General features: G+C 40.8%; 1 protein-coding gene across 1 annotated transcript; it reads left to right on the forward strand.

Moving 5' to 3' along the window:
- On the forward strand, positions 1 to 27799 carry gls2a (glutaminase 2a (liver, mitochondrial)). The gene is made up of 18 exons (XM_060930848.1): positions 1 to 185; positions 1778 to 1865; positions 7934 to 8055; positions 9556 to 9685; positions 9780 to 9859; positions 9962 to 10125; positions 11455 to 11513; positions 14094 to 14126; positions 14213 to 14271; positions 14401 to 14467; positions 15220 to 15270; positions 15370 to 15546; positions 15654 to 15785; positions 16498 to 16590; positions 16892 to 16953; positions 27288 to 27364; positions 27438 to 27501; positions 27589 to 27799. Exons 1-18 carry the CDS (start codon positions 1 to 3, stop codon positions 27776 to 27778), a joined length of 1833 nt encoding a protein of 610 aa, XP_060786831.1. The 3' UTR covers positions 27779 to 27799.
- Positions 27800 to 27971: the final 172 nt, after the last annotated feature.

Genomic DNA, 27971 nt, shown 5'->3' on the forward strand with positions numbered 1-27971 from the left:
ATGCTCTGTCTAAAGCATTTAGGACCAATTAGCGCTGGTACTTCGGTTATTAGACAAGCCAGGAAATTGGCAAGCGGAAATGGACCTTTGTTCCGAAGTCGCCTGATTGGGCTGATACGCACGAGTGCAGCACTCACACAACATCCATGTCATCAGCACATGGTCCTGGACACAGAGACAGAGAGGTAATACAGTCCCATGTGTTATTTACAAACAGTAGGCCACCACAGAACCAGCGTGGTGTAGGTCTACATACTATACAGTATTGTAGTATACAGTTTCAAAAGTAGACTTTGGAAAGTGTATTAAGATTTCTTATTCTTGTTGTTGTGTAGGTTAATGTGTAATGCAAAGTAGTTATACTGGGGTCATGCATGAATTAAATTAATCACCAAGTTAATCATGATATACATTTGAGTGCAAAATCGATTTAATAGCAACAAGACATTTAGAATGTCAGGTTTCCCAGATGTTCCTTCATGATCACAATTAATTTTTTTTTAAAAAGTCAAATAATGTATGCTAATATTTGTTGCTTCTAAGTGATCCTTTCTGAATGTGATATAAATCTTCTCTATTATTCTATCCACATTCACTGGATATGAGCAGTCACACACTCTGATTGGCTATTCCACTACTAGGATATCAGCTCATATACCGTGAAAAACAAAATGGCGGAGCGTGTTGCTGAACCAGCTGAGGACGAAATAAAAAGTCTACAAAACCCCCCAAAATACAAAAAAGCAACAAAATATGGAATAAAAGTATTTGATGGAAAGAACGTATTTTTTTTCAAGAATTATTATTATAGCATTTTTCACAAATTGCTACTGTCATTTTGCCGGTTTGTTTACATTCTACGTGGAAATGATTTTGTTGAACATTTTGTGTAGTTTTTATTTATTGAATTTGCAAAAAATAAAAATGCTCTGTTTCTCAAAAGCCAGTGAATGTGGATATAATAGAACAGTTATTCCACTCAATCTCGTCATACATGGCTTATAGCTAACTTGCTTCTATGCGCCTCATCAACTATCGGCTCATGTACAACTTGATTTTGTGGAATAATCCCAACTGGTGGGGCAGTGGTTAGCATTGTCGCCTGACAGCAAGCAGGGTTTTGGGTTTGAACCTGTAGGTCTACTGGGGCTTTTCTGTGTGGACATGTTTGAATGTTCTCCCTGCGTGTGTGTGGGTTTCCTCTGGGTGCTCTGGTTTCCCCCTACAGTCCAAAGACATGTAAATTAGGTCTTCTGGCTACTTTATATTGCTGATAAGTGTGAGTGTGAATGGCTGTCTGTCTCTCTGTGGTAGGCCCATGATAGATTGGCAAATTGTCCAGGGTGTACCCTGCTTTTCACCCAAAGTCAGCTGGGATTGGCTCCAGCTCACCCGTGACCTGCAGTGGATAAGCATCATAGAACATAAATGAATGAACAAATGAATGAATGAATGAATGAATGTCTGCCCACTTTGCATATACTCTGAACAGCTTTTGGAATTGTAATATCTGTAGTATATGTTGTATTTGTGCCAGATTGCTTGGCATGTCTTTGTCCATTCTTATAGATTTGCCTGTTGTAAGTTATTTAAACGATGGGCAAACATTTGCACTCAAATGTAAGTGAATTTTACTTAAAAAGTATTCTAAATATTATAATATTCTTTTGCTATTCACTCCCTATTGTTAAAAACATAACCAAATCTGATAGGGAGAGCTTGAATGGTGTCACATAATGGGTTGTTGTTTTTCACAATTGTGATTTGGTTGTGTTAGTAAGGGTGCAGGGTCTCACCTGGAGGACCTCCTGTTTTACACGATTACTCAAGGAGAGGAGAAAATCTCAGTGGGTCGCTTCATCAGTGTAAGTATTGGTAGTGAGACTATGAGAAGTGATGACTCTGGGTTTTTTTGTTGTTGTTTGTTTGTTTGTTTCCTTTTTACTGCAAGTTGTAGAACCAAATAAGTGGAGTGATTAAAGGTGACAGAACACACTATTCACACAAATAAGCATGCAAAATACGCACGCACACGCGCACACACACACACACACACACACACACACACACACACACACACACACACACACACGTGCACACAAGTAAATATATACAAAATATTGACACAAAATGTTAAAATTCAATTCATGAGGAAATTTTTAAAAAGTTTCAAATGATTGTACAACCCCGATTCCAAAAAAGTTGGGACAAAGTACAAATTGTAAATTAAAGCCACTATAGCGGCCTTGACGGGCCCTTGCACGTGTGGTTCCGCAACCCAGAACATCCCACCACCCAACAAAACAGTCACAAGTCATATTCATCAAATGTTCGTCAGACAGGCCCATAACGGCTAAAGAGAATCAGAATCAGAGTCATATTACAAGATATCAAGTTCAACATTCAGCAATATCCTACAGATATCAAATTCAACACCAGGCAGTAAAATTGTTACATTGTAGCATACAGACTGTGTGTGGTCCACGTTCACACATGCATGCAAACGAACCAATGCATCAGAATCAGAATCATATTACAAGATATCAAGTTCAACATTCAGCAATATCTTGGCATATTATATGTTATATTATTTCAACATATTACAACATATCAAAAGTCCCTTAGCAATTCAACTTCAGCAATATCTTGGCATTATGTTTGCCAAGTTCGATATGAATTTGATGAACCTTCTAAGAGGAGTATGTTAAAAATGACCATGTGTAATTTCACTCCAAATGGCCTTATGACATCATCATTCCAAAGTTCTACCCATTCATTTCAATGGGAAATGGAAAAAGGGGCGCTATGAAGTCCCTGGGCCATGCCCGGAGCCAAAAGTCTGTGGCTGAGTAGCGAGGACAATGACTGATGTGTGTATCAAATTTCATGAGTTTTCGTGCATGGGAAATGCCTCAAATAAGGCCAAACACGGCATAATAATAATAATAATAATAATAATAATAATAATCCTTCGAAAAACAATAGGGTCTTGCACCGAGTGGTGCTTGGGCCCTAATAAAAACGGAATGCAATGATGTGGAAGTTTCAAAATTCCATATTTTATTCAGAATAGAACATAGATGACATATCAAATGTTTAAACTGAGAAAATGTATCATTTAAAGATAAAAATTAGGTGATTTTAAATTTCATGACAACAACACATCTCAAAAAAGTTGGGATAAGGCCATGTTTACCACTGTGAGACATCCCCTTTTCTCTTTACAACAGTCTGTAAACGTCTGGGGACTGAGGAGACAAGTTGCTCAAGTTTAGGGATAGGAATGTTAACCCATTCTTGTCTAATGTAGGATTCTAGTTGCTCAACTGTCTTAGGTCTTTTTTGTCGTATCTTCCGTTTTATGATGCGCCAAATGTTTTCTATGGGTGAAAGATCTGGACTCCAGGCTGGCCAGTTCAGTACCCGGACCCTTCTTCTACGCAGCCATGATGCTGTAATTGATGCAGTATGTGGTTTGGCATTGTCATGTTGGAAAATGCAAGGTCTTCCCTGAAAGAGACATCGTCTGGATGGGAGCATATGTTGCTCTATAACCTGGATATACAGTACCTTTCAGCATTGATGGTGTCTTTCCAGATGCGTAAGCTGCCCATGCCACACGCACTAATGCAACCCCATACCATCAGAGATGCAGGCTTCTGAACTGAGCGCTGATAACAACTTGGGTCGTCCTTCTCCTCTTTAGTCCGAATGACACGGCGTCCCTGTTTTCCATAAAGAACTTCAAATTTTGATTCATCTGACCACAGAACAATTTTCCACTTTGCCACAGTCCATTTTAAATGAGCCTTGGCCCAGAGAAGACGTCTGCGCTTCTGGATCGTGTTTAGATACGGCTTCTTCTTTGAACTATAGAGTTTTAGCTGGCAACAGCGGATGGCACAGTGAATTGTGTTCACAGATAATGTTCTCTGGAAATATTCCTGAGCCCATTTTGTGATTTCCAATACAGAAGCATGCCTGTATGTGATGCAGTGCCGTCTAAGGGCCCGAAGATCACGGGCACCCAGTATGGTTTTCCGGCCTTGACCCTTACGCACAGAGATTCTTCCAGATTCTCTAAATCTTTTGATGATATTACGCACTGTAGATGATGATATGTTCAAACTCTTTGCAATTTTACACTGTCGAACTCCTTTCTGATATTGCTCCACTATTTGTTGGTGCAGAATTAGGGGGATTGGTGATCCTCTTCCCATCTTTACTTCTGAGAGCCGCTGCCACTCCAAGATGCTCTTTTTATACCCAGTCATGTTAATGACCTACAGTGGTGCTTAAAAGTTTGTGAACCCTTTAGAATGTTCTATATTTCTGCAAAAATATGACCCAAAACATCATCAGATTTTCACACAAGTCCTAAAAGTAGATAAAGAGAACCCAGTTAAATAAATGAGACAAAAATATTATACTTGGTCATTTATTTATTGAGGAAAATGATCCAATATTACATATCTGTGAGTGGCAAAAGTATGTGAACCTTTGCTTTCAGTATCTGGTGTGACCCCCTTGTGCAGCAATAAATGCAAGTAAATGTTTCCGGTATCTGTTGATCAGTCCTGCACACTGGCTTGGAGGAATTTTAGCCCGTTCCTCCGTACAAAACAGCTTCAACTCTGGGATGTTGGTGGGTTTCCTCACATGAACTGCTCGCTTCAGGTCCTTCCACAACATTTTGACTGGATTAAGGTCAGGACTTTGACTTGGCCATTCCAAAACATTAACTTTATTCTTCTTTAACCATTCTTTGGTAGAATGACTTGTGTGCTTAGGGTTGTTGTCTTGCTGCATGACCCACCTTCTCTTGAAATTCAGTTTGTGGGCAGATGTCCTGACATTTTCCTTTAGAATTCGCTGGTATAATTCAGAATTCATTCCTCCATCAATGATGGCAAGCCGTCCTGGCCCAGATGCAGCAAAACAGGCCCAAAACACAATACTACCACCACCATGTTTCACAGATGGGATAAGGTTGTTATGCTGGAATGCAGTGTTTTCCTTTCTCCAAACTTAACGCTTCTCATTTTAACCAAATTGTTCTATTTTGGCCTCAGCCGTCCACAAAATATTTTTCCAATAGCCTTCTGGCTTGTCCATGTGATCTTTAGCAAACTGCAGACAAGCAGCAAGTTTTTTTGGAGAGCAGTGGCTTTCTCCTTGCAACCCTGCCATGCACACCATTGTTGTTCAGTGTTCTCCTGATGGTGGACTCATGAACATGAACATTAGCCAATGTGAGAGAGGCCTTCAGTTGCTTAGAAGTTACCCTGGGGTCCTTTGTGACCTCGCCAACTATTACATGCCTTGCTCTTGGAGTGATCTTTGTTGGTCGACCACTCCTGGGGAGGGTAACAATGGTCTTGAATTTCCTCCATTTGTACACAATCTGTCTGACTGTGGATTGGTGGAATCCAAACTCTTTAGAGATGGTTTTGTAACCTTTTCCAGCCTGATGAGCATCAACAACGCTTTTTCTGAGGTCCTCAGAAATCTCCTTTGTTCGTGCCATGATACACTTGCACAAACATGTGTTGTGAAGATCAGACTTTGATAGATCCCTGTTCTTTAAATAAAACAGGGTGCCCACTCACACCTGATTTGTCATCCAATTGATTGAAAACACCTGACTCTCATTTCACCTTCAAATTAACTGCTAATCCTAGAGGTTCACATACTTTTGCCACTCACAGATATGTAATATTGGATCATTTTCCTCAATAAATAAATGACCAAGTATAATATTTTTGTCTAATTTGTTTAACTGGGTTCTCTTTATCTACTTTTAGGACTTGTGTGAAAATCTGATGATGTTTTGGGTCATATTTATGCAGAAATATAGAAAATTCTAAAGGGTTCACAAACTTTCAAGCACCACTGTATTGCCAATTGACCTAATGATTTGCAATTTGGTCCTCCAGCTGTTCCTTTTTTGTACCTTTAACTTTTCCAGCCTCTTATTGCCCCTGTCCCAACTGTTTTGAGATGTGCTGCTGTCAGGGGTGCCGCCAGAAATTTTGGGCCCCATGAAAGATTAAAATTTTGGGCCCCCCAACTTTGCCCACCCTCGTCACAATTGCACTATTGTCATTATTTGACTTTTGATAGCCCATGGACCTTGAGTTTGTGACTTTGTTATTACATTTTATGTATTAACCTACCAGGGACTAGATGAAAACTGGTCAGTGACTAATTCTAAAACTTAAATCTAATTTAAAATTTAAAAACTTCAATCCTAAAGCATTTATGGGTTGTATTGCTGCTTACCTCCTTCTCCAAAGGGGGTTTCAGTGGTTTGGTAGGGCGGAGGTCTGTGCATATTTAGGGCACCCCATTAGTTATGAAACTGGCTATTAGCACTAGTTATTAGCACCAGCATAACATAATATTTCATCTTGTTTATCACACGTCAGTTCAGTTATTAAAATGGAAAAAATGTCACTGTACAAACTGTAAAAGTGTTCTCTTGATAGGCTAATCCAACCATGTTCATACTGTTCATTTACCATTCGCTAATATTTTGAACACACATGTGAGCAATAGCTACCTTTCTTTGGGAAAAACTGAGTGACCAGTTGCCTGCCTCTCCAGTCCCTCTCAGCTTTCAGCTGCCTTTCTTTACGTTTTTGACAGCCACTCTTCATATTTAGCGATCATAGACTGTATGCACTCCATTGCTGGCTGGCTGGCTGCTGCACCGCGACACAGCAGCAAGTAGCGTTGCACTGATCAGCACACAGATTTAACGCATCGCGCTTCTACCAGAACTGGACCGTACCATTTCGCAAAAGGGGGAGGGTTAAATGACAATATGTGGAAGAACTCAAGAAATAGACAACCTTGTTCAATTAGCTCATTTTACCAGATGGAATATTGCATTGTCGTTATTTCAAAAGTCTTATTAAAATCATTAAAAGCATATTATCAGCCCCTTAAAGGGCCCCATGGCAGTGCTGGGCCCCTAGAATTGTTCTAACCTTTCCCCCCCTGGCGGCGCCCATGGTTGCTGTCATGAAATTTCAAATGAGCCAATATTTGGCATGAAATTTCAAAATGGCTCACTTTCAACATTTGATATGTTTTCTATGTTCTATTGTGAATACAATATCAGTTTTTGAGATTTGTAAATTATTGCATCCCGTTTTTATTCACAATTTGTACTTTGTCCCAACTTTTTTGGAATCGGGGTTGTAAAAACAAATAAATGATTATAGACATTATACAAGCCATATACAAGAAATAGTATTTGCTTAACCAAGGCACTCTGACCATGAAAGAGAATCATGGTCACATTTGATTCACTTGGCAGACACGTGTATGTGATTTATAAATGTAGGTAGCCCAGTTACAAGCCCTATCACCTGCTTCTAGGAATTTCACATTCATCACCAACAACTTTGACAAAATCTTTCCTGTAGGGTGGTGGAATCTGCAGCTTTTGGAGGTTGTAGGTTTTTGGTTGTATTGTTTTTTTGTTTGTTTTTTTGTTTTTATCTGTGAGGCAAGTGTATGTACATGTGTGTACATATGTGTGAATATCCTATAATAGACTGTAGATGTTATGTATTTGTGCCACATCATAGCAGTGATGTAATTCTTTAAACAGACCATGTCACTATCATATCACAGATCACTAACAACTGATTACTAAGGAACTCAAAAGACATTATGAGTGAACAGGAGTGTACTTTAATCTACAAGAGACTTGTGGAAATGTATACGCATAACTATTCTTTTTGGAACTTTTTCTTTTGAGACAGTAAGTAAAAGCCTGAAATCCATTAAATCCATTAACTTTCCATTAGAAAGCTATTATTCAACTGTCGGTAACAGACGTCTAAGTGATAACTGGATTCTCTGTTCTGCATGTACATTTGTTATTTATTAGGAATGGGTTTTGTGCGGTTATGTTTCTCAGGAACTGGAGAGCACAGGATTATTGACTTCTGACCCTCGAATGAGGGACTGCATGCAGCAGCTCCATCATGCAGTTCGTGAGTCTGCTGGCACAGCAATGATGAACCAAGAGCTCTTCAGGAAGTAAGTCTGTGTGTGTGTGTGTGTGTGTGTGTGTGTGTGCGCGCGCGCATGCATATAGGACTGTAGCTACATCATGTGGAATTTGGAGGGATTTTTTTCACATAGCATTCAATCATCAAAGCCAACATGGCATGAAAATAAAACAGACAGCTTTCAAACCTGTTATAGTGATATAAAAGCCATCAGCAGGGGCTTCAGTAGTGGGAAAATAATACCTGATGATTTTGCTTGAGCTTTATTCGAACATATACTATTATTGTTATGTCTGCTCCCACAGATCAAGGCTTTTTTTTCTGACACCCCAAGAAGGGTTAGGCCACAACATGGTGTAAAAAGAAGTCAGGAGGGGGGGAAGAGTGTTTACTGGATGCAAGACTGTGGTATTAGAACACAGTGTACCACAAAACTGGTTGATGTTTTAATCTGGTTTGTCAGAAGGTGTTGATTAATTTTCTACAACAGCAGCTCTGACAGTAGTTCTGGCTGTAAGGCAAATCATAGTTTTATATGAATGTCTCTTTCAAATGTTATCCTTTCTAGCGTTATGGCTAATTCATTAGGAACTTGTATGGTGAATGTTCCACACACAGCCCCTTCCAAAAGTATTGGAACGGTAAGGCTGATACTATTGTTTTTGCTATATACAGAAGACATTTAGGTTTGAAATCAGAGGAGGAATATGACATGATTGATCAGAATTTCTCCTTTCATTTCCTGATATTCACATCGAAACAAATGCAGAATTTTTAAAAAAGTCTTTAATTGACTGTGTATTCTGACCATGCACAGTATGTAACATGGAGAGCATTGCACTATGTGCAAGTAAGTTTGTATACAGTATATGTAAGAAAATGTTTAATCCAGTTCCCGAGCTCTGTAGATTAATACCACACTTTTAAGTTAAGTTTTAATTACAATATTACATATATACTCTATTAAGTATTACACACAGGCACATACATACTCCAGCACATAAATCTAAAGCGTCATCTCATTTGGTGAGCACACACATGTACTGTAGCAGCAAACAATGAGTCACCTGTTTTGTGTGTGTGTGTGTGTGTGTGTGTGTGTGTGTGTGTGTGTGCACGCGCTTAATATAGGCTACAGCTGAGCTAGGTTATGCTATTAACAAGATGCTTGTTCTATCCCTTTCACTCACATCCTTTCTCTAATGATTTACAGTAAGCATTGTCTCACACATAGATTTTTACATGTTGCCATCAGCTCTGATTAATGTTTTTCTTAACTCCTGAAACTTCAAGGGCCTCTTAACCAGGTCATTTTTTGTACTTTTCTCTATGACTTTCATTTTAGTTAACAAATGATTCATAGACGTTACTGATAATATGCTTTACAATAAATAAATGAATAATTAACTGAGATTTTAAGGTGCTAACAAATATTGTTTATGCGACACATATTAGTCACAATAAAATCTATGAGTTTGTCTGTGTCTGTCACCATTTAAACATTTATTTATGTTTTTTTTTGCTGTAGATGTGCTGGTAGTAATATTATTTTGCTCACTCAAGCCTTCCAGAAGAAGTTCATCATCCCAGATTTCATGACATTTGCATCCAATATTAACCAACTGTACTATAATGCACAAACTAAGCAAGGAGGCCAAGTAAGTTCTACACACACGGGCAAATAATCACTGGTTCTTCTCGAGTACCTTGAATATATCAGTAACCTTTTCATGGCTGTGTGTGTATGTACAGGTAGCCAACTACATTCCTCAACTTGCTAAATTTAGCCCTGATCTTTGGGGTGTGTCTCTGTGCACTGTTGATGGTCAGAGGTGAGAAAATATCTCAAACACTCTCCACAGATTGGTTTCTATATCTATCACATATTCTCTCTCTCTCTCTCTCTCTCTCTCTCTCTCTCTCTCTCTCTCCAGGCATTCTGTTGGAGACACAAGGGAACCATTATGTATGCAGTCGTGCATAATGCCTCTTGAGTATGCTCTGGCTGTCCATGAACTTAGGACGGAGCATGTGCATAGATATGTGGGAACAGAGCCCAGTGGCGTCACATTTAACAAATTAAGTCTAAATGAGGATGGTGAGAATGAATTATATCAATTACTGACCTTCTTACCTGTTTTACCGATGTAAAGTTCAAAGACGAAAAGGATTTTTAAAACAGAATCAATCACTAAGTCATTCAGTCAAGAAAAATGTCATGAGACAAATGTTATACAAATGTTATACTATTTAATGGCTTTATAGTGAACATTATAATGTCTCAAATGATCTCTCAAATTACATCTTTTAATTCAGATGTACTGTATATTCAAGAATGATGTCAAAAATACTTTTTAATTTGATTAACATGAAAGGTAATTTAGCCCATTAAAATGTAATTTAATATAACAGATAAGTGTCAAAATAATAATTAAAGGCATACATTTTATTTATACCACCTGAATAATGTACAAAAATATCACTGTTTGTTAAACTGGGAACCATAGGAGTTGTTACTTTAACAACAAAATATAGATATTTTAGTGTTTTTAAAAAACCTTTTGAAAAAATTTAATCGAATTAAAATACTGTTAAAATTTATATGATATTTATCAATTTTCATTTTTTGTAGCATTAAAAAGGTTTTTTTTAAATAAGACATATTGTTATTATACTGTATAACAAAGCAGGTTTTAACCCATTATTTTCATAACTGATATTGACTTATAGGATATACTCTTTAAATATTGTAAAACCTTTAAATATTAACAGAAGGTAATTACTGAGTAAATATTGAGAAATGTTTACACAGTTTAAAGGTAAACAGAAAAACAGGTTTCAAACATTTTCAATGGTTTTAATGATAATATAGCACATTTTAGCATATTCGTACAGCATAAATAATTTATTAACTTTCCAGATGCTTTTAACCAAAGTGACTGTGACGTTTATGGTTCTTGCTTAAAGGCCAACAGTGAGCTTGTCACACCTTACCAATCACAAGCTCAGAATCTCAAGCACTAACCTACACTGTCAGAAATAGGCAAACAGTAGGAGTCCATTTCTGCTCCCAAGGCATAGTCTACACTAATGTACCCCTAGGACTAATTATTGGACTTCAAGGTACCTATGTGTACCTTTTTAGGGCCAAAAAGGTGCATATATGTTCCTAATCATATATGTATAAAAGGTACAAATAAGTACCTTAGAGGATTCTGCCCCAGTGACAAGCAATTGTACCCCTAAAGGTACAATGATTGTACTTTGTTTTCTGAGTGTACCAGTGTCCCATTTTGCATGCACTATTACAATTAATTATGCATATACTGCTATTATTAAACCAAGCCTAACTTGAAACACACTTCAAGTGATGTGCCCTAACTCATGTGTCAGCAGTTGTAGTAAATTGTATGTCTGTGCTTTTTAGAAAAGCCTCATAACCCAATGGTTAATGCAGGGGCCATAGTGATCAGTTCTCTTCTAAAGGTAGGAACATTGCTATTCAAAATATCCATCCATCCATCCATCCATCCATCCATCCATCCATCCATCCATCCATCCATCCATCCATCCATCATCTCTAACCGCTGATCTGTCAGGGTCACAGGGGAAGCTGGAGCCAAGCTGAATTCGGGCGAGTGGCCTATTCACAATATCTATAACATTGAAAACATACATCAGTAGTGTGCATTGGACTCCAGCTGCAGCACCAAAGTGGTCGCTAGAACAATCCAGGAACACAGTTTAGTGGTGAGGACAGGTTTACGTCTGTTCCTTTTGTTTACAGTCTCTGTTAGAACAGCTGATGAGGTGTGGGTGAGCACGAGGTCGGTTCTCCCCTTCTATAATAAGTGCCAGTTACTGGGGGTTGGCAAGAGGTGTGTCAGAGAGGGTGTGCCATAGAACAGCAGCAGATAACTAGGAAAGATGAATGAGAGAGAGAGAGAGAGAGAGAGAGAGAGAGAGAGAGAGAGAGAGAGACTATTTTATATATAAAGTTCCACTACTCTGATTCTCAGGCAATACAAATGAGAAAATTAGTTTGAGATGTCCAAATTGAATTGCCTAAAAAGGCCTTTGAGAGAGAACTGCAGCAGATAAGTGGGTGTATTTTTAAGGCAGAGACTTTCCCTAGTCGGGCTGCACTGCTCTAACCTCTCCCTACAGTGTATGTCAGCCCCCGCTGCACTTCAAGGAGTCTTAACCTCACTTTTTATGGCCTAACTACAAAGAGGAAAAACAGATCAGCAAAGTGTTGTGTTGCTACAGCTGACACACAGAGTATCCTATACTGCCTCACCTGATAGCTAGAAAAGCATTACTGGTCTCTGACAGTTAGGATGGCTGTCAAGACTGAAATAGTGATTTATGATGAGTTGTGGTGGCAATGTGATAGTGTTTCTTCAAAGAACTCCTTCAGCCAAGTAATCGAGTAATAAATGTGCACACTGCCACCCTGTGTCCAAATATGACATTCCACATGGAGAATGTGGCAGGATAAAAACATTGGAGTGAGAGCCAAATATATATATACACCTGCTACATAGAATTTTTCTTATGACATAGTAATGCATATATCTGGATGAAGCTTATTTGATGTCCTATTCAATGGAAAATTTTCCACAAGTAGTAGCTGATCAAAAAAGAGAGTTTCCCTTAATGATCCAAGCAATCTACAGCCGTTAGCACTGTCGCCTCACAGCAAGAAGGTTCTGCGTTCGAACCTCATGGTTGACTGGGATGTTTCTGTTTTGAGTTTGTGGGGAAGCCATGGCCTAAAGGTTAGAGAAGCAGCTTTGGGACCAAAAGGTCACCGGTTTGATACCCTGGATCAGCTGAAATGAAATGCCCTTATGTTGCTCTGGATAAGAGTGTCTGCTAAATGCCTGTAATATAATGGAATGTTTGTATGTTCTCCTCGTGCCTGCGTGGGTTTCCTGTGGGTGATGCAGTCTCCTCCCACAGTCCAAAGACATGCAGATTAGATATAAATAACCCATAGTGTGAATGGTTCTTCGTCTCTGTGTTAGCGATAGATTGCAACCTCTCTCACCCAAAGTCAGCTGGGATTGGCTCCAGCTTCCCCCGACGGACAAGTGGTATAGAAATTAGATGGCTGGATCTCATCAAATATCTCCATACACAGGCACAAACCAATAATCACATCAACCTCACAGAGATAGTATCTCATACTACATATTCCATTTGTATATGTGAGCTGCAGCTTTGCACTTTAACATACTTTACCACTTTACATGAAAATAGAGAACTGCTGGCTGCTCTTCTTCACTTTTTATACTTATATATCATATTATCCCAGCAACTGTAGTGCTACAACTGTTTTATTTGCATTATTAACCTATGCCATCTTTATAACTCGTATATACAGTGGTATTATGGACATTTATTCATATATATATATATATATATATATATATATATATATATATATTATACCAACACCCACAGAGTTCTATGCAAAAGTCTTAGGCACATGTAAAGAAATGCTGTAGACCAAAAATGGCTTAAAACTAATGAAATGAAATGCTTCAACATTACAAAAAAAATACTGTAAACAGCAGAAAGCCTTAATAAATGAAATAAAGTCAATATTTGGTGCGAGACGACCCTTTGCTTAAAAAAAATAGTAGTCTTAGGTACACTGAGTGCAGTTTGATAAGGAAATTAGCTGTAGGTTTTACTGAGCATCTTACAGAACCAGCCACAGTTCTTCTGGACACTTTGACTGTTACACTCGCTTCTTAATTCTGCACCAAAACCCAGTAGCCTTCATTATGTTTTCTTTTTTAATCTGAAAAGTGGTCTTTTATGTAATACGCTGCTCAAATACAAACTTTTTTTTCTGTAACATTTAATTTTGTGCTCGAAAATGAACATTTGGAACTTGAAAATGTTTTTGTACTGACTCCATCATGTCGAAGTTTGTATGAAAAATAGGGTGCCTAAGACTTTTGCACAGTACTTATACTGTATATATAAATTAGCTAATTTCATTGTGTCATTGTACACACATGACAACAGTTTATTTTCTCTCTTTTTCTTCAGCCTGGGTTCAAGAAGGCTGAGAAATTTGATTATGTAAGTCAAATCGTCAAAAATTTTAAAGGCAACTTTAAATTTACTAGCCATTTCTCACTGATTATTTATCATCATCTATCCCACAGATGATGGACTATATGAAGCGAATGGCAGGTGGCGAGTATGTGGGTTTCAGTAATGCCACGTAAGTTACCTTATTAGGATTCTAACACCTTCCTGCTTTATTCGTGATAGACATGCATTGTATTTGTAGCATTACACACAAATGTGTTTCATGGACAATCGATTCACTATAATGACTTTTTATCCATAGGTTTCAGTCAGAAAAAGAGACAGGCGATAGAAACTTTGCAATCAGTTATTATCTGAAGGAGAAAAAAGTATGTTTCATATTTATTAAAACTACTCAAGCATTTTTTTCTAACCTAATCTTTATCCATTACAATCTGTAGATTATGTACGATTACCATGAAGAATAATTCAACACATTTTGGAAATTTTCAATTTGTTGACTCAAATTCAAATGGACTAGTTGAAACTCTAAGAAAAAATCTTAGTATAAGACAGAGATGTGAGTATGTCTCGCCAAAGAGCTTTGTTTGTACGTACTTTTATCCAGCTTTCCAACACTCAAGCAATTCATTCATTCATCATAAAGGACCACTTTATCCTAGGTCGCAGTGGATCCAGAGCCTCTACCAGGAGTGGTAGTGCAAGGCAGGATTACACCCTGAATGGGAGAGCAGTCCATTACAGGGCACAAGGAACATACACACTCACACACACTCACACCTCTAAGCAAGGTTATTGTAGCCAATTCATCTTCATGCATGTCTTTGGGAGGTGATGAGGACCTAAGGAGAACATGAAAGACAATATATTTATATACAGAATTACTTTTCATCTAAAGACTGTCACAACACAGGTTTTCTGTTCATTTTCAGTACAAGGAAATGTGTTAAAATTCTTGTTGATACTCTACTGATGTGGTAGCTAGAGATTGGGTTAAAAAAATGCAGGCATATTCCTTTAATAGCTTTGAATACGTCCATATTTTATAAATATGCATTTCATATTTTTTTTTACATATTTTATATTTTAATGACTTTCTTAAATTGTCTGCACTCTATAGTGTTTCCCGAATAGTTCAGACATGATCTCAGCTCTCGATTTCTACTTTCAGGTAATGAAACATTTTAATTTGAAGAACATTAAAATACAATGAACAAATATACGTTGTATAAGGTTTTTTTTTAATGTCTGGCCTTCTGTCTGCTACCAGCTATGTTCCATCGAGGTTACTTGCGAGTCAGGGAGCGTCATGGCTGCCACTCTAGCTAACGGAGGAATCTGTCCAATCACAGGCGAGCGTGTGCTGAGTGCAGAGGCTGTGAGAAACACTCTCTGTCTCATGTACTCCTGTGGCATGAATGACTTCTCTGGCCAGTTTGCTTTCCATGTGAGTTTTCCACATAAGCTCAAACACGTTCTAAATCTGAAATGTTTACCTTGTGGATTTCTTCTGAAAGACCTTATTGTTAATGTTTTAATATTTCTCTCCACAAGGTGGGCTTGCCAGCTAAGTCAGGAGTGTCTGGTGCTATACTTTTGGTAGTTCCTAATATCATGGGAGTGATGTGCTGGTCCCCACCGATTGATCGTGTGGGCAACAGTGTACGAGGCGTGCACTTCTGTCAGGTACACACACTTTCTTAAACACACATACACACCACTGATACTACTGACTAACTCTAATGGTATAATGATACACTGCAAAAAATTGAAAAATGACTTTATACTAGTGAAAGTCTCTTGCTGCATGGACAGATATCTCATCTCATCTCATTATCTCTAGCTGCTTTATCCTTCTACAGGGTCGCAGGCAAGCTGGAGCCTATCCCAGCTGACTACGGGTGAAAGGCGGGGTACACCCTGGACAAGTCGCCAGGTCATCACAGGGCCGACACATAGACACAGACAACCATTCACACTCACATTCACACCTACGGTCAATTTAGAGTCACCAGTTAACCTAACCTGCATGTCTTTGGACTGTGGGGGAAACCGGAGCACCCGGAGGAAACTCACGCGAACACGGGGAGAACATGCAAACTCCGCACAGAAAGGCCCTCGCCGGCCACGGGGCTCGAACCCGGACCTTCTTGCTGTGAGGCGACAGCGCTAACCACTACACCACCGTGCCGCCACATAGACAGATATTTTTACTTGATAAGACATCTTAGAATAAGTTGGTTGCAATCTAGAACTAGGTTTAATAATCTCAGAATTGGTGTCTTGTATTCTTCTAATAGGAAATGCTAGATTGTTTCATCTATTTTCAAGATATTTTCACTTGCTAAGATATTTTTTGCAGTGTACTATGTGTGTTTTTGTGTGTGGTGTTTCTTAGGAGCTGGTTTCTCTCTTTAACTTCCATAATTATGACAATCTGAGACACTTTGCCAAGAAACTGGATCCTCGCAGACAGTCTGGCCATCAGAGGGTGAGACTCACTGAGCCATTTCTCCTAGACACCAATTACTTTTACTATGTGAAAGCAGTTTTACATAGCACCAAATCAAATGACACTGCCAACATTCACATTAAAAGTATCCAGCTGTCACAATTTCAAATACGAGCTTTCAAACACTCTATGGAACTAGAACGGCTTGATTATGCTCTGCAGTTGATGGGCATCCCATCCGGGCTCCATGCCCACTGTTCCTGGGATAGGCTCTGGAAGTGGTTACTCAAGATAAATGCATGAATGAAATAGTTTGAGTATATACTGTATGTTTTTACAGAACAAGGCTGTAATTGAGCTGATGTTTGCAGCATACAGTGGAGATGTCTCAGCGCTCAGGAGGTAAAAATAATCTTCTTGTGCTGGAAATTTTGAACACTAAACTTCATGGGCTGGTTTCTTTACAGTGATTAAAACTGTTTCTGGTTTGCAGTGATACTAACAATTTGCCACTGAAAACATTTAACAGTTATTCCACGAGGGGCGGCACGGTGGTGTAGTGGTTAGCGCTGTCGCCTCACAGCAAGAAGGTCCTGGGTTCGAGCCCCGGGGCCGGCGAGGGCCTTTCTGTGTGGAGTTTGCATGTTCTCCCCGTGTCCGCGTGGGTTTCCTCCAGGTGCTCCGGTTTCCCCCACAGTCCAAAGACATGCAGGTTAGGTTAACTGGTGACTCTAAATTGACCGTAGGTGTGAATGGTTGTCTGTGTCTATGTGTCAGCCCTGTGATGACCTGGCGACTTGTCCAGGGTGTACCCCGCCTTTCGCCCGTAGTCAGCTGGGATAGGCTCCAGCTTGCCTGCGACCCTGTAGAAGGATAAAGCGGCTAGAGATAATGAGATGAATGAGATGAGTTATTCCACGAGGGGCGGCACGGTGGTGTAGTGGTTAGCGCTGTTGCCTCACAGCAAGATGAGTTATTCCACGAGGGGCGGCACGGTGGTGTAGTGGTTAGCGCTGTTGCCTCACAGCAAGAAGGTCCTGGGTTCGAGCCCTGTGGCCGGCGAGGGCCTTTCTGTGCGGAGTTTGCATGTTCTCCCCGTGTCCGCGTGGGTTTCCTCCGGGTGCTCTGGTTTCCCCCACAGTCCAAAGACATGCAGGTTAGGTTAACTGGTGACTCTAAATTGACCGTAGGTGTGAATGTGAGTGTGAATGGTTGTTTGGGTCTATGTGTCAGCCCTGTGATGACCTGGCGACTTGTCCAGGGTGTACCCCGCCTTTCGCCCGTAGTCAGCTGGGATAGGCTCCAGCTTGCCTGTGACCCTGTAGAACAGGATAAAGCGGCTAGAGATAATGAGATGAGATGAGTTATTCCACGAAATCGGGTCGTACATGAGCTGATAGTTGACGAGGCACATAGTGACGAGTCGGCTATAAGCCATGTACGACGAGACTGAGTGGAATAATTGTTTTATTCTCTCCACATTCACTGGATTTTGAGAAACAGAGCATTTTTATTTTTTTGCAAATTCAATAAATAAAAACTTTATACAAAACATACGACAAATTTCTGCTTAGAATGTAAACAAACCGGCGAAATGACAGTAGCAATTTGTGAAAAATGCGATAATAATAATTCTTGAAAAAAAGATATGTTCTTACCATCAAATACTTTTATTCCATATTTTGTTGCTTTTTTTTATTTTGGGGGGTTTTTGTTTTTGAGTAGAGTTTTTATTTCGTTCTTGGTTGGTTCAGCAACATGCTCCGCCATTTTGTTTTTCTCTACTCGCAGTATTGCTGGGTTTCACGTGACATCACATCGGCCTCATTAGTTATTCAAAACTTTAGCTGGTGGTCTACCAAAGCTCAATTGACAAAGTGTTTTTTACGGAGAAGGTGCATTGCTCACATGAAAAATGCTTTATGCTTGTGTTGTTTTAGGTTGTTCGAATCGATCAAACCATGAAACTGATAAAAGTTTCTTCAGGGTACCCCGTGAACTAATAAAAAAGGGTGAACAAACACAGGATTTCACTAAAAGACGTCAAAAAAAGGTGGCTTTTGAACCTCTCAGTGAAATCGAAGAGAGCCGAGTCGAAGCATGCTCAAGTTTGCAGTGATCGCTTTGTGAAAGGTTTGTATGTCCCTCTCAGCTATGTCCTTAGTGTTTTCCAAGTACTTTTCTTGCTATATGTCATTATTTTATGGTACTTTTTTAGTCACGAAGCGCTAAAGTCCCCAGCTGTTTTTTTGTTTACTCCTCACAAAGTCCATATGCATGAAGGTCGCAACAAAATTCTTACTCAGCCATACAGTTACAATGCACTGTGATCACTTCTCTGTCTTATTTAACTCAGATCCAGGTCTTTAAAGGGGTTTCTGATGATCTTTGTGAATGATTTACCTGAAAGATAAGAGTGACCACAAGTGAGAGTCAAGATTCAAGATGTTTATTTGTCATATACACAATAACAGACACAGCGGTTTATTATTGGGTAATGAAATTCTTATTTTGCAACTGCCCGACCAAACTATGCTTACTAATATAAAAAGAAATATATATAAAATATGAAATATAAAATATAAAGTGCATATGGAATGCAAAATATAAAAGTAGAATGAAAATAAACAAAGATAACATAAAAAAGGCAATCAAACAATATGCAAACATAGAGGTACTGTGCAATGTGCAATGTCTTGTGCAAAATTGCAAATATAGAGGTAGATGGTGATTATAATCCGTGGTTCAAAAGCCTGATGGCCTGGGAGTAAAAACTGTTCGTCAGTCTAATAGTCCTTGCTTCCACACTCCTGTAGCGTCTGCCAGATGGTAGGAGTGTGAATAGTCTGTGTTGTGGGTGTGTTTGGTCCCTGATGATGCTCTGTGCCCTTTTTGTGACCCGGGTGTTGTAAATGTCCTGTAGTGGGGGGAGGACAGCTCCAAAGATGAACTGTGCCATTTTAATGACATGCTGGAGAGCCTTTGTGTCCTGAGTTGTGCAGTTCCCGTACCACACAGTGATGGAATTTGTCAGGACACTCTCCACTGTGCACCTGTAGAAGTTGCTGAGGAGTTTGGTGGACAGTCCAAATTTCCTCAGCTTCCTCAGGAAGAAGAGTCTCTGTTGAGCCTTCTTGATGGTCTGCTGTGTGTTGTGTGTCCAGGTGAGATCCTCACTGATGTGAGTTCCGAGGAATTTCAATGTTTTCACCCTCTCCACCTGTGTCCCGTCGATGTGCAGCGAGGCGTACTGGTCTCTCCTCCTCTTCCTTGGGTCAATAATCATCTCCTTGGTCTTCTCAGAATTCAAGGAGAGGTTATTTTCCCGGCACCAGGAGACCAGCCGAGCCACCTCCTTCCTGTAGGCTCTGTCATCTCCGCTGATGATCAGCCCAATGACAGTGGTGTCGTCAGCGAAGTTGATGATGGAAGTGTTATTCTGGGAGGGGGTGTAGTCATAGGTGAAGAGAGTGTACAGGAGTGGACTGAGCACACAGCCTTGGGGGGTCCCCGTGCTCACTGTCTTGGTGCTGGATGTTCTAGTACCGACTCTGACAGCCTGGGGTCTGTTTGTGAGAAAGTCCAGGACCCAGCAGCAGAGGGAGGATGTCAGTCCAAGGGTGGAGAGCTTCTCAGTCAGTCTGCTGGGGATGACAGTCAGTGCGTTTACATGCACATCCAAATCGAGCTACTGTTGGTAATCGAGCTAAGGGTCCCAGCAGGGGTGCCAGAGAAATCCAATCCTACATGCACACAAGGAAATCAAGCTGCTGTGTGAGGTACATTGTGCACCCGAGCCACAGGTGGCGCTACACGCCCCATCGTGTTGGTACACTTCTGGTTGTCGTCATGAAGAAGAGCTATTCAAGAGTATAAACAAAGTTATCAGTTCCATGTTCACAAGAAGAACGACGATGAGGACAGCAACATCGAGATATATTATATATATATATTCAACTCCTTAAGCTGAATGAGCATGAACTCTATCTCCTCATTGCTCCAGAAGTGCACGTTTCTACTACTGTTGTCATGCCGACCGAGGCTGTTGTGTTTCCCGCTTGTGGTCTCGTCACTCGTCACTTCCGGAAGGGGCAGTGCTGAAGTAAGTAGCTCGACTACGTAGCTCGATAGGGTTTACATGCACTAAGTAGCTTGGCTACAATCGCATAATCTAGGTCGCGTAGCTCGATTACGAGAAATCCAGTTCGGTTCGATTTCAGTCGAGCTACGGCAGAAATTCGATTTTCTCTATGTGCATGTAAACGCACTGACTGTTGAAGGCTGAACTGTAGTCCACAAACAGCATTCGAGCAAAGGTGTCCCTGTGTTCCAGGTGTGACAAGGCTGTGTGGATGGCTGCATTGATGGCATTGTCAGTTGAACGGTTCTGACGATATGCAAATTGAAGGGGGTCTATTGTGTCTGGGATGTCCTTTTTGATGTGTGACATGACTATCCTCTCAAAACACTTCATTACAGCTGAAGTAAGTGCAATTGGGCAATAGTCATTCAGGCATGTTATATTGTTTTTCTTTGGGAGGGGCACTATGGTGGTGGTCTTGAAGCATGTGGGCACAGACGACATGGAGAGGGACAGGTTGAAAATGTCTGTGAAGACCTCTGCTAACTGTATGGAGCAGGCCCTCAAAGCACGGCTGGGGATGTTGTCAGGGCCGGCTGCCTTTTGGGGGTTAGTCCTCCTGAAGACCTTGCTCCCCTCGGTTATGGTCACAGTAGGTGAAGAGCTCTGTGCTGCCTCTGCTGGTAGAATCCCTCTGCATTGGTTGGTGTTGAGGGTGTCGAAGCGAGCATAGAACTCATTCAGCTCATCTGGTGATGTGTTGTGGTTGGCTGCGACCCTGCTGTTCTTCTGCTGGAAATTGGTGATGTGTTGCAGGCCCTGCCGCATGCATCTGGAGTCTGAGGTGTTGTAATATCCTTCCAGCTTCAGTCTGTACTGCCTCTTGGCTTCCCTGATGGATCTGCGTAGGTCATATCTGGCCTTTTTATATCCATCTGCGTCACCAGAGGCAAAAGCAGTGGAGCGTGCATGTAGCATGGAGCGTACTTCACTGTTAATCCAAGGTTTTTGGTTTGGATATATTTTGCAGCGCTTGGTGGGGACAATGTCATTAATGCACGTGCTGATGTAGCTGGTGACCACAGATGCATATTCCTCTAAATCCACAGAACAGTCTTCTCTCAAAGCAGCAGTCTTAAACACATCCCAGTTTGTAGAACTGAAGCAGTCCTGGAGTACCAGATCAGTCCCTTCATTCCAGACTTTAACAGTTTTACTCACTGGGGGGGCTTGTTTGAGAAGGGCCTTGTAAGCTGGGTAGAGGAACACAGAGATGTGGTCAGACTGTCCAAAGTGGGGGCGGGGCACAACCTTGTAGCCATTTCTCACGTTGCTGTAGACATGGTCCAGGATGTTGTTGTCCCTTGTCGGAAAGCTCACGTGTTGATGGTACTTCGGTAGCACAGTCCTGAGGTTGCAATGATTAAAATCCCCGGCCATGACGAACATGGCATCTGGGTGTGTGGTCTCGTGTTTGCCGATGATGTCATGTAATAGTCCTAGCGCTGTAGTGCGGTCGGCCCGCGGCGGGATGTAAACAGCCAGCATAAACACAACACTGAACTCCCTCGGTAGATAAAAGGGTCTGCACTTCACCATCAGCACTTCAATGTCCGCACATCAGTGTTTTTCAACCACCTGTACATCCGTACACCATCTGTTGTTAACATAAACACACACCACCACCTTTGTTTTTACCGGAAGCAGATGTGCGGTCTCCGCGGTGCATGGAGTGGGTCTGTAGTTCAATGGCCGGGTCTGGCAGGCTTGCAGTAGTCCAGGTTTCTGTAAAAATCAGGGCACAACACTCTCTGATCTCACGTTGAGATGTTATCCTGGGTCTCGGCTCATCCATCTTATTCTCGAGCAAGTGAACGTTAGCTAGCAGAAGGCTAGGTAGCGGTGGTCTTGTAGCTCTAGCCTTTAGCCTAGCATGTAGCCTGCCTCTCTTACCGCGCCTCCGTTTTGGGTGTGTGGCTCGTCGGCCGTTTCGCCTACTCGAGTCTGATGATGATGCATCCTGCCGGATGGTGTCGGTGTGGCTCTGGTCGGTGTCAGCGAGGAGAAGAAAGCTACAGTCCAGAAAGACTGGACTGGGCCCATGGTGAATTTTGCCAATGTCCAGAAGTGTGTCATTGCTGTAGGTGATCCTAGTGTACAAGCACTGAGCATTTGTCACAAAAGTACTAAAATAAACAATAAAGACAATCGGTGTCGATTGTCAAGCGAACTGTTGTTTGTTTACACTTCAACTTGCAGCACTTCGTTGTAAAGATGCAAACGAAAAGCTTTTAAAAAACCCATACATACACAGGCAAAAACAAGGCAGCAACTTGATAGCAAGGTCCTTTACCCAGCCACATACAGAAAAGTTGTAAGCCTCCATACTCTTCCACGCTTTCATCTGTTTTGCAGTGTAGAAGGACGTCTGCAACACCAGGTAGTTCGAGATGTCTGGGAACTCAACTGAAGGGTAGTTTTCGAGATCGTATGACAAATCCTTCTTTCCCAGACTGTAGGGGTCTATTTCATTGCACACAGCAATCTTCTGAATATATCTAAAGCCAGCAGCGGCTTCTAGATTACGAGCATACTCTGAAAAGTTATCGCTAGTTGTTTGCACTACGGCAGCCATTTAGACCACCAGCTATTTCACTTCTGGTAAAACCACTAAGAAAACTCACGTGACTGAAACACAGCAATATGAGCTGATGTCCTAGTAGTGGAGTAGCCAATCAGAATGTGCAATTGCTCATATCCAGTGAATGTGGATAGAATAATCAGGCTTAGAGGAATACTCCAGAGTTTAGTCAACCAAATCTTGATGACCATGCAGTTACCATGGGGTTTTTTTAACACTGAAAAAATGTATTTACTAAAAAGCCATATATAATGGAATAAGTTGAAATTGCTGAGTTTTGTCTCTAAACTTTAAAATATGCAGCTCTATTCTACAAATTCTAGAAAGGTTTTAGGAGCAAAGTTTTTCAAACCATGTGGAACCGTGTAGTTTTTCAAACAATGGTACACTAATTATACTTTAAAGTTTTGAGCTGCTGCATAATCAGTCCCATTTGTAAAAGGATAAATTATACAGATGGCATGCTTATTTTATAAATATCATTGACCATGAAATCCATGAAAGCATCCCATAAAAATACATCGTTCATATAAATTTTCATGGACTGCAGTAACAACTGCTGCTCTTAGACTTACATCATAACTGTGTTTTACATAAACAGCTTTTCTGTTCACTTCTTAGTACAATGTCCATGTCTGTGGTAATCACACCTACACTACAGACATGGTGGATAGAGGTTAAGTTGAAAACACCATCATGTATGTCATCTCTTTGTTTGATAAAACTGTTCACATACAGTCAAGCCGGAAAGTCTGCACACCCATTTCACCATCTCCATGTTTTATTACATTACAGACTTATTCTACAATAGATTGAGTTCATTTTTTGTCACAAAATTCTACACAAAATAGCCCATAATGACAAAGTGAAAGCAGATTTTTAGAAAATATGCAATTTTATTTTACTGACAAAAATAGGTTATTTAGGGGTTACATGTACAACCCCGATTCCAAAAAAGTTGGGACAAAGTATAAATTGTAAATAAAAACGGAATGCAATGATGTGGAAGTTTCAAAATTCCATATTTTATTCAGAATAGAACATAGATGACATATCAAATGTTTAAACTGAGAAAATGTATAATTTAAAGAGAAAAATTAGGTGATTTTAAATTTCATGACAACACATCTCAAAAAAGTTGGGACAAGGCCATGTTTGCCACTGTGAGACATCCCCTTTTCTCTTTACAACAGTCTGTAAATGTCTGGGGACTGAGGAGACAAGTTGCTCAAGTTTAGGGATAGGAATGTTAACCCATTCTTGTCTAATGTAGGATTCTAGTTGCTCAACTGTCTTAGGTCTTTTTTGTCGTATCTTCCGTTTTATGATGCACCAAATGATTTCTATGGGTGAAAGATCTGGACTGCAGGCTGGCCAGTTCAGTACCCAGACCCTTCTTCTACGCAGCCATGATGCTGTAATTGATGCAGTATGTGGTTTGGCATTGTCATGTTGGAAAATGCAAGGTCTTCCCTGAAAGAGACATCGTCTGGATGGGAGCATATGTTGCTCTAGAACCTGGATATACCTTTCAGCATTGATGGTGTCTTTCCAGATGTGTAAGCTGCCCATGCCACACGCATTAATGCAACCCCATACCATCAGAGATGCAGGCTTCTGAACCGAGCGCTGATAACAACTTGGGTCGTCCTTCTCCTCTTTAGTCCGAATGACACGGCGTCCCTGATTTCCATAAAGAACTTCAAATTTTGATTCGTCTGACCACAGAACAGTTTTCCACTTTGCCACAGTCCATTTTAAATGAGCCTTGGCCCAGAGAAGACGTCTGCGCTTCTGGATCAGGTTTAGATACGGCTTCTTCTTTGAACTATAGAGTTTTAGCTGGCAACAGCGGATGGCATGGTGAATTGTGTTCACAGATAATGTTCTCTGGAAATATTCCTGAGCCCATTTTCTGATTTCCAATACAGAAGCATGCCTGTATGTGATGCAGTGCCATCTAAGGACCCGAAGATCACGGGCACCCAGTATGGTTTTCCGGCCTTGACCCTTACAGTCAGAGATTCTTCCAGATTCTCTGAATCTTTTGATGATATTATGCACTGTAGATGATGATATGTTCAAACTCTTTGCGATTTTACACTGTTGAACTCCTTTCTGATATTGCTCCACTATTTGTCGGTGCAGAATTAGGGGGATTGGTGATCCTCTTCCCATCTTTACTTCTGAGAGCCGCTGCCACTCCAAGATGCTCTTTTTATACCCAGTCATGTTAATGACCTATTGCCAATTGACCTAATGAGTTGCAATTTGGTCTTCCAGCTGTTCCTTTTTTGTACCTTTAACTTTTCCAGCCTCTTATTGCCCCTGTCCCAACTTTTTGAGATGTGTTGCTGTCATGAAATTTCAAATGAGCCAATATTTGACATGAAATTTCAAAATGTCTCACTTTCAACATTTGATATGTTGTCTATGTTCTATTGTGAATACAATATCAGTTTTTGAGATTTGTAAATTATTGCATTCCATTTTTATTTACAATTTGTACTTTGTCCCAACTTTTTTGGAATCGGGGTTGTACACACACTTAGCCTAATACTTGGTTGATGCACCTTTGGCAGCAATTACAGCTTCAAGGCGTCTTGGGAAAGAAGCTATGAGCTTGGCACACTTGTTTCTGGACATTTTTGCCCATTCCTCTTGGCATATCCTTGCAAGCTCTGTCAGATTGGATGGGGAACATTGGTACACAACCATGTTCAGCTCCTTCCACAGATGTTCAATTGGATTCAGGTCTGGGCTCTGGCTGGGCCACTCAAGAACATTCACAGACTTTCTCCGAAGCCACTGCTTCGTTCTCTTGGCTGTGTGCTTCAGGTTGTTGTCATGTTGGAAGGTAAACCTTCGCCCCAGTCTGAGGTCCAGAGCGCTCTGAAGCAAGTTTTCTTCAAGGATCTCGTGTACTTAGCTGCATTCATCTTTCCCTCGATCAGGAGTAGGTGCCCCATTCCCACTGCTGAAAAACATCCCCACATCATGATGCTGCCACCACCATGCTTCATTGTAGGGATGGCATTAGCCAGGTGATGAGTGGTGCCTGGTTTCCTCCAGACGTGCTGCTTGGTATTCAGCCCAAAAAGTCCAATTTTGGTTTCATCAAACCAGGGAACCTTGTTTCTCATGGTTTGAGAGTCCTCTAGGTGCCTTTTGGCAAACTCCAAGCGGGCTGTCATGTGCCTTTTACTAAGGAGTGGTTTCCATCTGGCCACTCTACCATAAAGGCCTGAATTGTGGAGTGCTGCCTGGATGATTGATCTTCTGAAAGGTTCTCCCATCTCCACAAGGATGCACTGGAACTAGGTCAGAGTGACCCTCAGGTTCCTGCTCACCTCCCTGGCCAAGGCCTGTCTTCCCCGAATGCTCACTTTGGCCGGGCAGCCAGGTCTAGGAAGATTCTTGGTGGTTCCAAACTTCTTCCATTTATTAATGATGGTGGCCACTGTGCTCTTTGGGACTTGTAAAGCTGCAGCAATTTTTCTGTACCCTTCTCCGGATCTATGCCTTGACGCAATATCTATTTCTGAGGTCTGCAGATAATTCCTTTGACCCCATGGCTTGGAGTTTGCTCTGACATGCACTATCAACTGTGAGACCTTATATAGGCAGATGTTGGCAATCCCCAATCATGTCCAATCAATTGAATTTACCACAGGTGGACTCCAATTAAGTTGTAGAAACATCTCAAGCAGTATCAGTGGAAACAAAATACACCTCAGCTCACTTTTGGGTGTTATATCAAAGGGTGTGCACACTTGTGTACATGTGATATTTTACATTTTGATTTTTAATAAATTAGCACAAATGTCTAAAAACCTGCTTTCACTTTGTCATTATGGGCTATTTTGTGTAGAATTTTGTGACAAAAAATGAACTCAATCTATTGTAGAATAAGTCTGTTACATAATAAAATGTGGAGAAGGTTAAAGGGGTGTGCAGACTTTCCAGCTTGACTGTATGTTACTATTGTCAGTGATTATCATGTAACGTTTGCAGGTTTGCTTTGTCAGCAGTGGATATGGAGTTGAGGGATTATGATTCTCGGTCGGCTTTGCATTTGGCTGCTGTAGAAGGTAAACAACTCTCACGTACTCATTCAGTGATTTTTATGGATAATGCTGCATTCAGTGACTGGTTGTATTTTAGGTCATCTGGAAGCTGTTAAGTTCTTAACAGGGACGTGCAGAGTAAATCCTCATGTTAAGGACAGGTAAAGACTTCAGACCTCACGTTTCTCTGATCATCTTAACACTTATGGTGATAAAAATGACCCCTCCTCTATGTGCCTGTTGCTCAGGTGGGGAAACACACCCCTGGATGATGCTATACAGTTTGGACAGGACACTGTGGTTGAGGTGTTAAAGGAATATCAGCGCATTTACTCCCACACCCTGGTGCCTGAAGAGATCAGCACAGACGCGCACGGTGAGGCAGAACTGGATGCAAATGATCTGAGCAAGATGGATACTCTGGAGGGGTTTGTGTGATAGATGACACCAGTATTTCATGGAAAGGCATTCCTAAGAGGAATATACGGTAGTGAAATGATACATTAGTAGTCTGCCATTTAGATGAAAGGTCAATATTACTGATGTACTTTTTAATCGCAGGCTGAGTTCTCAAAATAGATTAAAAAATGCAGACAGACACAGCTATTAATGTGTATTAGGCTGCATCTGT

Source organism: Neoarius graeffei, chromosome 10 (assembly GCF_027579695.1).
Source record: "Neoarius graeffei isolate fNeoGra1 chromosome 10, fNeoGra1.pri, whole genome shotgun sequence".
NCBI classification, from domain to species: Eukaryota; Metazoa; Chordata; class Actinopteri; order Siluriformes; family Ariidae; genus Neoarius; species Neoarius graeffei.